Raw genomic sequence first — 13,774 nt, forward strand, 5'->3', positions numbered from 1 at the left:
TTTCCCATATTCTGAGAAACATACCAGCGGGGATTCGAACGAGCAAACTCTGGCTTGCTAGTCAAGTCATTTCCTGCTGGGCCATTAGGTAGCTGTTGGGTTATTTACTCTTCCCATAAAACTCAATGAGCAAACAATTGATGAGCTCATTCAAACAATGAATGAGCGGGGCCCATTCAGAACCGAACTTGCTTTTACTTGCATAGCCCTGAGGTAGGTTCCATTACTTTGTCATTCTGCTGTGTTGTGGAACCCATGGAATGGCTTTTAAAGATGTGATAGCTGGACTCAGTAAATATTTATTTGTTTGTTTGTTTGTTTGTTTATTTGATTTTTATTTTTATTTTGATTATTTCTATAAATAGTGTGGGGACATCTGACCTGCATTGTTGTCACTAAAGTGGTGTAGACCTGATCAGCCTTTTAGATGGGAGACTACTGGGAGCCACATGCTAATAATGGGATATAAATATTACGCACCTGAATGTGAGATATTTTTCTTCATTGATTTAAGACTATATATTCCAGCTGCTTTCAAATAAACTTGAGGCGTAACATGTACTAACATGTTACTACTACTAACATGTAGTCCAAAAAGAATAAAATCTGCATTTGCATCATTTAGACAATGACTAAAAGCAGTGACCAGAGAGCAAAATTCAAGAGGTGGCAGCCAAAGCTCATAAAACTTCCAGAAAGGCCTTCAGGGAGAGCACCTAGATCTTGGTGGGAAGATAATTCCCAAAGGCAAGGGTAATCACACAGAGGGCATGTGATTAGGGATGTGCATGGAACTGGTGGTCCCACCGCTTCGAAGGCGGCGGGGGTGCTGCTTTAAGAGCGGGGGAGGGTGCACTTATCTCTCCCACCACTTTTCCCCTGCTGCCGTCCTTTGTTAAGAAAGCTGATCAGAGCACCAGCGTACCTCCCTGCCGTCCCATTGCCCCCATTGGCCAGATATGGCCGGAAGTCCCCGACTTCGGAAAGACAGAGATAACCAGTGCAACTGCTACAGTAACAGGGTGATGTGGTCCAACTGCCTAATGCTCATCAGGACCTTTGTTGCCACATTCTGTATGAGTTGTGGTTTCTGGGAAGGCCCATGTAGAGTGCATTGCAGTACCTAAATCCAAGACTAGGTTTTTCCAAGTTCTTTGATGTTAGCAATTGGGTGGGAGGGAGGGGAGTTCATCTTCAGTTCAGAGGCCTCTACCTTTTCGGTAAATATCACCTCTATTTAAGCTTTGTTTTTAAATGGGGTTGTCTTAAATTCAGAATCACCTTCTATTTGGGTAAATATGGTAGTCTAAGCAAGAGGTGTAAAAAAGGTATGGGTCACCATGGCAATGCCCACATGATTCAGTACCAGGCACAGTTGTCACACCCTGCTGAAGTTGGACAAAAGTCCAACTGCCACTGACTGGGCATCCAGGAGTAAACCCAGGTCCAAGTGCACTCCCAAGCTGCAAACCTGCTCTTTTAAAGGGGGTCTTACTCTGTCCAGCACAGGCTGACAGATCGCAGATCCATGGATCTTCCAGGCAAGAGAACTTCTGTCTTGTGTGGATTTAGTTTCAGCTTCATGCTCATCTAGCCCATCCTAATCCATAACTTATGAAATGGATGGACTTGAGACATATATACCTGCATGCAACACTACGAAGCTCTTCTCATGATCGGTGAGATGAGCTTCTGTCAGGTCTGTGGGCAGAGCGGGCTTAGAGTTAGCCCACTTTCCGTTGATCGTGGGAATAGCCGCATATAGACTGAGGGTCAAACTAGACTTGATGGAAGAAGAAGACCTAGCTTTACTAAATCTGTGTACAACAGAAAGAATCGCAACTGAAGCACATTATAGGTGAGCAGAGCGAGGAGTTGACTCTTCCCCCCTGCCCATGCTTTTTGTCCCCAAATCTTTGTGCCCCAGACATCCCCCCACCGTTTGGGGTTACTTCTGGTTTTGGCATCCCACTGGGAACAAACGAAGAGCTAGGATGCAATGGTTAAAGAGTAAAACACAAGGCTGGGTTCAGCTCACCCTCCTGCCCACCCATGCTACAATTTATAGACCCTTCTGCTTTGTATAGATTCAGTGATAAATCTGATTTTTACGCATAGATCTGTTGCTGTCACATCTGTTTTGCCCCTGAGATATCAGCATGTGTGGACAGATAAACATTTAATCCCATTATGTGCAGAAACAGATCTGCTCTGCCAATCCTCTTGGGATTCCTTCATTATCCACATAGAAGAAGAGCCTGTCTGCGTTTCTGCAAAGGAAGAAAGAACAATGCTTATGCTCTTATTTTCCATGTATAGTAGGATCTTGTAATTAGATCTTTGTGGGATCTTTGATTGAGTGAGGAAGAGCTGCTTTGCAGTCTGCACACACATTGTCCCTGTCACTCAAAGAACAGTACAGCAGATTTGGACATATATGTGATATGAACATAGCTACTGTATCGAATACAATGAATATATATGAACTAGTGGGCCCGGGCACAGAGCATCTGTGCCTCAAGCGGGCCCGCCGCCGCCGCCTCTGGCCTCCCCACGGCCAGGCCAGGCCGGGCCCACCGCCGCCACCGCCTCTGGCCTCCCCACGGCCAGGCCAGGCCGGGCCCACCGCCGCCACCGCCTCTGGCCTCCCCGCGCCCGGCCCGCCGCCGCCTCTGGCCTTCCCACGGCCGGGCCCGCCGCCGGCCTCCCCGCCGCCGGGCCCACCCCCGCCGCCGCCGGCCTCCCCGCAGCTGGGCCGGGCCCGCCGCTGCCGCATGGCCCGCTGCCTTGCCTCCGCGGCCGGGCCGGGCCCGCAAGCCGCCGGCTCGGCTCCGCCTGGGCCCACTGCCGCCTCGCCTGGCTGGGCCCGCCACCTCGGCTCCGCGGCCACCATGGCCGCCCACACTCCTGGCCCGCTGGTTCTCCTGGGTTGTGCCGCCAGGACCAATCAGGCGCCCCTGCAGCCCAGCCAATCAGCTGGGCTGCCGGGACGCATTTCTCCTGGGCACACCCAGGAGAAATATATATATAGATGGGGAAGCAGCTTGCCTAGAGTGCAAGAGGCTGTTAGTTCAAATCCCCACCAGTGTGCTTTCCAGACTGTGCCTAGTAAATATATCTTTGAAGTCACCTATATTGGGCAGCAGTGATATAGGATGGTGCTGAAAGGCTTCTCATACTGTGCAGGAGGAGGCACTGGTAAGCCACTCCTGTATTCTACCAAGAAAATCACAAGGAATTTGATCACTAGGAGTCGACACCCACTCGACGGCACAATTCATTAACACCCATATAAGGCAAGCACTTGGGATAACTCTGGGATAACTTTATTTTAATATTTTATTCTCCTTTCATCTCAGTAAAGATTGGGTATATGTATGTAAAAAGGAGAGCTGTCTTGTGGTAGCAAGCATGACTTGTCCCCCTAGCTAAGCAGGTCCACCCTAGTTGCATTTGAATGGGAGACCACATGTGAGCACTGTAAGATATTCCCCTCAAGGGATGGAGCCACTCTGGGAAGAGTAGAAGGTTTCAAGTTCCCTCTCTGGCTTCTCCAAGATAGGGCTGAGAGAGATATTCCTGCCTGCAACCTTGGAGAAGCCGCTGCCAGTCTGTGTAGACAATACTGAGCTAGACAGACCAATGGTCTGACTCAGTATACAGCAGCTTCCCATGTTTCTATGTATGTGTATACATATTCATGAGGACCTTGATATTCACGGGGGTTCAGTTCCTGGATGCAGCCATGGATATCTGAACCACGAATATCGAGGCATTAAAATCAATGGGATCACGGAGGTTAGGTTCCTGGTCAGCCAGAAATTGCTCAAAAATGGCCAAAGATCAGCCAAATTCCAGGGGTGGGGAGCTCCTTAGCATGCTTTTCTGCTCCCCCTCCAAATCGTTCTGTGCCCCAGAATCGTTCTGTGCTCTCAAATCACCTGAAAATTGCCTTTTTGGGAGGTTTAAAATGGCAACTGGAAATGACCTTTGTGGTCATTTCTGGCCACCCCCAGCCCGTAGATATGTGAGATCAACATGCCCCCCCCCACTTTTCCCCACATATGTCAAGGTCAGGTGTCTTTTCCCCACCCATGGATACATGAATCCGCAGATAATGAATCCACGGATGACAAGGTTTCCCTGTATTCAATTTTCATTATTTTATTTGAGAAGAAAGTAGGCTCCATTCAGCCAATGTTAAACACATGTATATGACAATGAGTTGTACCCAAATAAAGTTAGTCATGACTAAGTACCATTAAAATAAATGAATCAAGTTAATTATGACTCACTCAAGTCCCATTAATTTCAATGAGACTTCATCATGACTAACTTCCTTTGGATACAACCCACTGCTTTCAGTGGGTGATTGGTCGTAATTAATGACATGTGAAAGCACTTCCCTTTGGCTAGATTTGAACTCTAGGTAAAAAGCCACATTAGTAAGCAAAATCATTGAATGTCTTTTTGTTTATAACAAGCCATTTAGCTTAGCATTATGGTTATTGTGTAGCAAGTTAAAAAAACCAAACAAAAAACCCAAGGAAGTTAAATGTATTTTCATCATGTCTTTCTATTCCCAGTGCATATTTAGAGATGAACATCTACAATTTATTTCTTCATCTCACATAATAACTGAAACTTAATAGACAGGCTTATTGCTTTTAACTTGGTATTGTTATAGATGTATCTTAGGGAGAGATATGAGATTATGAAAACAATGGCTTGAAATGATGAAGTCAATATTTGATGTAAGTGACAAATAACATTTAAGATTATCACTTATTGCTTCATGCATTTGATGTACTTACAATGAGTTTCCTATCTGCCCAAATACTGCTAAACTATAAAACTTCTAATCTTTCCAGGATACAATTATTCATCAGTTGCAGAAGCGCTATGCAGACTTACAAATTTATACTTATGTTGGAGATATCTTAATAGCCTTAAACCCCTTTCAAAATCTCAGCATATATTCTCCACAGGTAAGAGGGAGCCAGAAGCATGATTTTAAAAATATTTGCTACCTATTGAATGATTGTGTCATTTTATTTCACTTACTTAAAGAAAAAAATTGAGACAGCATTTTCCCCCCCAACAAAGGATTTGCATTTCTGAAGAGAAGTTCAGATGTACCAATGCTTCCTCTGTCATGGGATTCTTATCTACCCAAGCCCTTCCTTTTAGTTTTGAGCCTGCTGTGAAGTATTTTACAAGGGTTACTGAAAACAAAAAACTTTAAAAGCAGGGTGTATGTTTTCTATGACTGACATCCAGACTACCCTTCTGTGAGGAAAGGGAGATTTTTGGCAATCTCCCCTTCTCTCTGGCAGCCCTCAGGGAAATAGTTTTGGGATTCACGGGCAGCTGCAAAGAGGAGGAAGGGATAATTGAAAATCATGCCCGCCCGCCCCCCCCCCCCGCCCCCGCCATGCAGTGAAAACCCTGGCATGTTGGCAGAGGGTTAGTCTGGATGTTGACCTATCTCTTTTAAATTCTTCTGGGGAAAATCTCTATTTCTGTGGCATACATATTTTGCTTTGACAGCTGTGTTTTCTTGTTTAGTTTTCCAAGCTTTACCATGGTGTGAAGCGTTCCTCAAACCCACCCCACATATTTGCCTCTGCAGACGCTGCTTACCAAGGCATGGTTACTTTTAACAAAGACCAGGTATGAAAATATTCACCTCTTTGATACAAAGTATTGTCAACGGGTGATGCTGAATTTTTTTCAATTTAATATTAACTAATCCTTGTCTAACATTCTGTGTAGGGCTTTGTGTACTTTTGCACAGCAAAAAAAATCAGATCATGAATGTCTTAACACTACTTCACAAGGTCTGTTTGTTTTAGGTTTGTACTACATTCAAGGGGTTTTTTTTTAAGTACACCTAAACATGTAGCGTGTGAATGCAACAGACACATGACTGGAAATGTTTGTATTATATGGGCATACTTATCAGAGAGCCGGGATTACCTGCAGCTTTCTATAGAATATATAGTGAGCCCTTTCTCACAATTGCAGAGAAAGGGCTTGAAGGAGAGTGGAGAGGAAACCTTAAAATGCTTATCTCCCCGCAGATGATCTTCGGCACCTTGATAGGCAGGCAGATTGGTTCTGCACACCCCTAGTAGTTTTCAACCCAAAAAGCCAGCTTATTTTCTAAAAATAAAAAAAGCTTTAAAATGCATAATAAGTAGGGATGTGCACAGAATGGGATTTATGTTTCATTCTGATCTCAGAATGGAACACAAATGCCTGGAACGTTATTTATTTATTTATTTATTTATTTATTTATTTATTTATTTATTTATTTGTCAAATTGGTCTACCGCCCCAAACTTTCGTCTCTCCCATCAGAACAACCAGTTGAGCCAGTTGTTCCAACGGAATGAGCTTGGAATGTTTCAAGTGTTTCGTGCACCATTTGGGATTCCTGGCATGGGGCGGTGGGCGGTACCTTTAAAAGTCATTACCTGGTTACTGCTCGCACCTGTGAGCCCTTGTGAGCAGCAGTACCCTGTCTGGCATCTTGCGCCAAGCCTGCCCCACCTACAGAGCTATTCTGTCCTCTGAGGACGTGTCGCAGCCATTTGCATGGTGGTGCTGAACATGCAAAGATCTGCCACACATCCACAGAGGCCAGAAGCGGCCCGTAGGCTGGGCAGGCTTGGCACAAAATGCCCGGGGTGGGGGCGCTGTGCTCGTGGGGGCTCTGATTCGAACTCAAAACTCTTGAAATGGCCCATTTTGAGTCAGAATGTTTTTGCTCCAAACGTTCTGCACATCCCTAAATATAAGCAACAGTGACTATATGGTGGCCAATCAAGTTTACTAATCCAAGCTAATCCTAATAAATACTAATCCTAATAAATCCATTTTCTTTCTGAAGTAACAGACTGGCAGCTAAAATGGAAATTAAAGTTTTCCCATGGCAATACCCATAGTTTTATTAGTATTTTGGAAACATTAATCTACAAAAAATGCTCAGAAATCATAATATATCTGTAGAATTTTGTAGAAAACTGCAAAGTTTTCAAGTAAGGTTCTCTTAGCTAATAAAAAAAATAATTGCCATCATCTGCCTCATGACTTTATTTATTTTATTATTTGTTTAATTTATATACTGCCTGACTCCAAAGACTCTAGGCGGTTCACAAAAATAAATACAACAAAACCAAAATAAGACAAACTGTTAAAACAATTTAAAACATTCAAAGATTACTAAATGCTTGGCTAAAAAAATGTACCTTAAGGGCTCTTTTAAAGGCTGGTAAAGATGTTAAGATCACATACATCTATAGGGAGCACACTCCATAGCCCAAGAGTGACTACAGAGAAGGTCCATTCCTGAGTCACCACCAGACAAGCTGGCGGCATCTGGAGATGGACCTCTCTCAATGACCTTAATATGCAATGGGGATCATGCAGAAGAAGGTGCTCTCTCAGGTAACCCAGTCCTAGGCAGATTAGGGCTTTAAAGGTAATTACTAGCACTTTACTAATATTAAAGCCACAGTAGATATAAAAGTGAAGCGTTTTACCCATACCTATGAAGTTGTTGACAGGGAATGTGCAGTTAATACAAATCTGGAATCGACTGGGTCAGTGTGTCTTCCTCAAAACTTCTGGAAATTGATACTGCTTTAACTATTCAGAAATGGTCTACAGTTGCTTAGAGTAGCATTGTACTTCTGGATAGCATTTACCCATGTATTCCAACATGCCTTGTATTCAACAGCATTAAGAGACAAGAAGAAATGCTCAGTGGGGCTGGCATTACACACAGAGTACACAGAATAGCTGTACAGCCAAGAACTATAGGCCTATAACAGGCCTATAGCCCCTGGTGGCGCAGTGGTAAAACTGCCGCCCTGTAAGCAGAAGGTTACAAGTTCGATCCCGACCAGGGGCTCAAGGTTGACTCAGCCTTCCATCCTTCCGAGGTCGGTAAAATGAGTACCCAGAATGTTGGGGGCAATATGCTAAATCATTGTAAACCGCTTAGAGAGCTCCGGCTATAAAGCGGTATATAAATGTAAGTGCTATTGCTACTGCTATAACAAGCAGCTCCAAGGTCATTAATAATTTGCAAAATACACCGCCTAGAGTTGCATACATCAGGCGGTATATAAATAGGATAAATTAATAAAATAAATTAAGTGGAGGAGTCTGGCATGGCAGCCCTTCCTTCTTCCCTCATATGACACTGGACAAAAGCCACAGCTTTCTTTATTGACAGCTGCAGATGGTGACTCTGATTCTGTTATGTGGCCAGGTTTCTGTAGTAACCTAATATAGATCCTGTTACAAACTGTTGAACACCTTACCCCAGACCATTGGCTGGACTGGCTTTAATATTCAGGGGGGAAGTGATGTCTATGTGATACTAATGTAGGATACCTTCCTACGATATTGCTCCTGCAATATCGATAGCATGCAGTGCTGTGTCAAGCTGTCCAAATTAAGGATGCATTGTGTCTATACTACCGTACTTGTCCTCAGTTAAGCAAATCACGCTAAAGCCGAAGTAGCCTGGAAGCACACAGAGCAGTTTAAAGGTATGTTGAAGATTGAGATCAGGGAGATTTCACACAACCTGAGTTATCTTAAGTATTATAGGCAAGTGCTTTGCAAATGGTGGCCTTGAGACGTCTGCCTTGTATCAGGAATTTTGGCAGAGAGATCACTAAACACCATTGTCACAATGCTGTTACCTCCAGACCCATTCCTCCTGATGGCAGGGCCTCAGAGTGTTTGAGGGGAGGGGGTTGTTGCTCACCTGGTTCTTCCTCCTCTGGGCTCCTTGGGGTCACTGTGGCAGTCTCTCATCGGAGGCCTCCACCACTCGCCTTCCAACTGCCCCTCATCATTGGCCATACTGGCCGTAAATTCTTGCTGGCAGCTCACACAACCCTCACCCCACCTTAATTGGGCATCTGCCCTGATTTATTAAGCCCCTCTGATCCACATTCCCTTCAGCTGCTTCCCAGCCCATTCCTCCCTCCACCCACTCTCACTCCCTCTCTTCCCTGCGAGGCGCCTTGTTGAGGTCATCTGGAGGCGCTTCACTACCAAAGTGCTGGCCCTGGAGGGAGCTCCCCACAGTTGCTGCCACACGGTCTTGCTCCTGGCAGGCCACGCCACTCGTCCCTCTGCTGGCTCTGGCCTTGTCCCTGCCTTGACAGCTGCCGAGACACCCAGGCCAGTAAGGATGGTGGGTCTGCCTGTTGGACAACAGTATTTAAAAGCCGGCAATACAATCATGGGGTGCAGCAACACAAGTTGTAAAAACCATCCAGAAATGCATAAGTACTTGTGGATTCTCTACTTAGTTTGGACACCATAATACATTTGGAAGGTTGCCAATGGATCTAAGAAACAATTAATAGGGACACACAGGCAGAAGGTGAGACTCTGAAGAATATATGCATGTCAACTTGCACCACCAGAAGTTGTAAGTGATCTCTTACACCCAAGAAATTGGAAGAGGGGCTTTACGCAAGTTTAAGTCAGAAAGATTGTCAGAGAGCCCCTCACACAAATGGAATGACAGGATTTCCAAGTTGCAACTGAAATCTTTTTCAACCTTTCACAAAAGTGTGCAAGCTCTAGCTAAGGGAAAATAAGCTATTCTTAAAGCTGACAGGATAGTTTTGATTGCACAGAGTCATAATTTGTCTAAGAAAAATGCCACTTGGGCCAGTTCAACATGTGATGAACACTGAGGAAAACAATGAAGTCAGCTTTAGCTACTGAGCTGGAGAAAGTAGCACAACCTGCTGAAATTATTCCACAATGTTCTGCTTGTTTACTTGATGGCATGAGCATCAAACAAAGAATAAAGAGTGACCACATACCATTATGTGAAGTAACACAAAATGTATTCAGACAACTTCTAATAGAGGGTCATCAAAGCAAAAGGATTAATGTTGTGTGGTGTACACTGGAATGTATCAATAAAGGATGCAGAAAGGGATTTATAGGCAACAGTGCATCACAATATAAGAACATAGTAGGAGGCCAAGATAAAGAAGTGGCAAAGATTGCATTGTGGGATACACTGGGGCTGGGACACATCATCACAGCCTCCGGAGCTCTGAGCTGCCTGATGCAGCAGTGGATCATCCAGGAGCAGTGGATCATCAGGTACCCTTCAAGGAATACCTGGTAATGTTGAAGCTCGCTCCTTGCAGTGTATGTCCTGGGAACCTGTTGGACAGTGCCCATATCACCTGTCCACCTTGCTTGAACTGATTTGTGGACTATTTTCAATATTTTCTAATCTTTGCTTTTGTTTGTTTGTTTATTTATTTATTCATATTTATATGCTGCATTTTAATGAGAGAGAGAGAGAGAGAGCATATAATCCACTATACAGTATAAAAACAGAATAAAAACAATTAAAACACTTTCACATAATAGAAACAATTAAAATAATTTCGAGAATAAAACAGTTAAAACAATTTCACAGAATAAAACAATTCAACAGTTTAAAATGAGTTATAATTAAAAGCCTGAGAAAACAAATGTGTCCTAGGGATCTTTTCAAAAGCAATCAGAGACGGAGAAGCTCTTATTTTGACATGGAGTGCATTCCAAAGCCCTGGGGCAGCCATAGAGAAGGCAGAGAAGGGATTCAGTCAGGGAGACAGTGGCATGCATTGACCCTAAATCTTCTGGTGGTTGCATTATGATTCTTTACTATCATCTGCTTTAGTATGTGAGAAGACAGGTACATGTCCACACAAGCGCACACATAATCCTTTAACAAGAAAAGAAATTAGGGATGTGCAAAAAATTTTGGGCACAGAACAATCTGTGCCCGAAACGAACAATTTCGGGTGATTCGGGGCTGAACCGAATCACCCCCGATGTCCCCCGATATTTTTCGGGCACGAGCCGAATCACCCGAATTTCGGGCACGAAAAATTCGGGTGATTCGGTTCACGGTTGATTTTTGGTGAATTTTTAAAGTTTTAGTGACTTTGGGGCAGTTCGGGGGCATAGCATGGGATCTGGGCAAAAGGAGTGGGGTGGGGTGGTAGTGCCTAATGGGTGCAGGCTACCACCCCAATTTCAGGGGGATTGGGCCAAGGGCTGATTTTTGGTAAATTTCTGAAAATTTCATGTCTTTGGGGCAGATTGGGGCATATTGGGGCAGAAAGTGGGGCCTGGGGCAGAATAGTGGGGTGGGGTGGTAGTGCCTCATGGGTTCAGGCTACCACCCCAATTTCAGGGGGTTTGGACAAAGGGCTGATTTTTTGAGAATTTTTGAAGTTTTAGTGACTTTGGGGCAGTTTGGGGGCAGAAAGTGGATCTGCCCCAAAATAGTGGGGTGGGGTGGTAGTGCCTCATGGGTGGAGGCTACCACCCCCATTTCAGGGGGATTGGGCAGAGGGCTGATTTTTTGAGAATTTTTGAAGTTTGGGTGTCTTTGGGGCAGATTGGGGGCAGAAAGTGGATCTGCCCCAAAGGAGTGGGGTGGGCTGGTAAATAGTGCCTAATGGGTGGAGGCTACCACCCATCCCCAATTTAAGAGTGATTGGGCAGAGGGGGGAATTCTGGTGAATTTATTTTTATGAGGTTTGTCTTCATAAGGTGAAGTGTGCTAAATTGATTACTTCCTCATATTATTCATAGTAAAGGAAAGTGTGAAAAAGTGAAAGTGGGGTCATGAGAGTTGTTTAATTGAAAAATATCTCATTTGCTATGATAGAATGAGAATTCACACCTCAGTCACCCCACTATCAACTCACCCTAACCCTAACCCAATCCCCCTGAAATTGGGGTGGTAGCCTCCACCCATGAGGCACTACCACCCCACCCCCACTATTTTGGGGCAGATCCACTTTCTGCCCCCAAACTGCCCCAAAGTCACTAAAACTTCAAAAATTCTCAAAAAATCAGCCCTTTGTCCAAACCCCCTGAAATTGGGGTGGTAGCCTGAACCCATGAGGCACTACCACCCCACCCCACTATTCTGCCCCAGGCCCCACTTTCTGCCCCAATATGCCCCAATCTGCCCCAAAGACATGAAATTTTCAGAAATTTACCAAAAATCAGCCCTTGGCCCAATCCCCCTGAAATTGGGGTGGTAGCCTGCACCCATTAGGCACTACCACCCCACCCCACTCCTTTTGCCCAGATCCCATGCTATGCCCCCGAACTGCCCCAAAGTCACTAAAACTTTAAAAATTCACCAAAAATCAGGATTTTGCCCAATCCCCCCGAAATTGGGGTGGTAGACTCTACCCATTGGGCACTACCACCCCACCCCAAAATTTGCCCCTGGGCCCCTTTTTACCCCCCTGAATCGATTCGGATTCAGATTCAGATTAAATCCGAATCCGAACCGAATCAAGGGTGATTCGGGTGACCCAGATTCGGGCACAAAACAGAACAGGGGTGATTCGGTTCGGGTCCGAGCCGAATCACCCGAAATCCCGAATTGCACACCCCTAAAAGAAATACTAAATGTTTCTTATGACTGAAATTGACTAGACTAGAAGCTGATTGCCCTCTGGCTAGGGTTAGGGATTAGGGTTTAACCGTGCCATTTACTGGTATGTGACATGGCGAAGAAACTGCAATTAAGAGAACAGAGCAAATAAGCTTCCTATCCTAGCAAGATTCCCTCATATCCATTACGGGATCTGGATTATTCCCAGATTCCCCTTTACAAGTATTACCTCCAAGCTGGCCTAACCTAGCTCAATGGCCAAACCGGACTGGACTCGATTTGGCTGAGCCCAGACTGGGCCAGGTCGGTTCGAATCTGGTCTGGATCTGAACTGAGCTGGCCGAACAGCAGGCTCACACACCCCTCCTCTGAAAGCTATTCCTAATTCATGAGCTGGTTTCAGAGGGACCTCGGAAGGCTTTCTGCACATGAAGATTTCCCATCTTATGAGCTCCTGTCAAAGTACTTCACTGGAACATTAAAAGCCTTTGTATGTGCAACATCTCCTCATATTGGCCTCAATGTACCCAGTGGTGGTGCAAAAAGACAGCTGGTGCTGCCATCACTGGTCCCATCACTGGTTCATGAGCAACTGTCAGCATCCCTGCTCTAGCAAATGTGTCCTGCCTCTTCTGTAGCTTGTGATGTGCAAGGGGATCTATCGTTACATTATATAGGACCTGAATGATGATGCATGGGCCACGTGGGACAACAAGTACCTCCTCTATACTGGTGTGAGCTATAGTTCTAGGGAGAGGGGATGGCTCTGTTAAAGCTGTAGCGTGCTCTCAGTTTTCAGAGCATATGTATGATGTAGTACTTTATCTACATGCTACAGAGGGGATCAATTTACAGAGGGGATCAATTATCTACATGCTACAGAGGGAATAACCCTTTGGCTCAGGTATTCTGTGCTGGAATTAGGGAGAAGTCCAGGAAGTTCCAGGCTCTGTGACCATAAGTCACAGAAAATAAGAGTCATTAACTCTGTAATCACTCATTTTCATGGTAAAACATAATCAGGATAGTTCTAATACAAATGTAATGAGGACACAAATCCAATTATATGGCAATGATTTTAATGAAAATGGAATACAGTGCTGCAGAAACTGGAGTCCCACTATTCTGAAGATTGCAATCTTGCACTACTTTTTCACATGAAATCCTACACACAGAGATGACTGTATGCTATAACAGATGATGATGCTTTTTTATTTGTAAATGCTTTCCTTGCATAGTCTGCAGCGTGATGTGCAATAATCCAGAGTGAATGAATGTTTAGAATATTATTTTAAAACATTTTTTAAAA

General features: G+C 44.6%; 1 protein-coding gene across 21 annotated transcripts in view; it reads left to right on the forward strand.

Annotated features, from left to right (window-relative positions):
• The window catches only part of MYO3B (myosin IIIB), a 523,310-nt gene that overhangs the window by 234,292 nt on the left and 275,244 nt on the right, over positions 1-13,774 (forward strand). For 19 of the 21 annotated variants that reach the window (XM_053283475.1, XM_053283469.1, XM_053283482.1 and 16 more), the window contains 2 exons: positions 4,872-4,988; positions 5,569-5,673. In XM_053283475.1, the coding sequence (XP_053139450.1) occupies positions 4,872-4,988; positions 5,569-5,673 (222 nt within the window). Of the gene's footprint in view, positions 1-4,871; positions 4,989-5,568; positions 5,674-8,507; positions 8,557-13,774 lie in introns of those variants that run through there. The other 2 variants (XM_053283490.1, XM_053283489.1) reach the window with 2 other exon arrangements.

Source organism: Hemicordylus capensis, chromosome 1 (genome assembly GCF_027244095.1).
Source record: "Hemicordylus capensis ecotype Gifberg chromosome 1, rHemCap1.1.pri, whole genome shotgun sequence".
Classification (NCBI taxonomy): Eukaryota; Metazoa; Chordata; class Lepidosauria; order Squamata; family Cordylidae; genus Hemicordylus; species Hemicordylus capensis.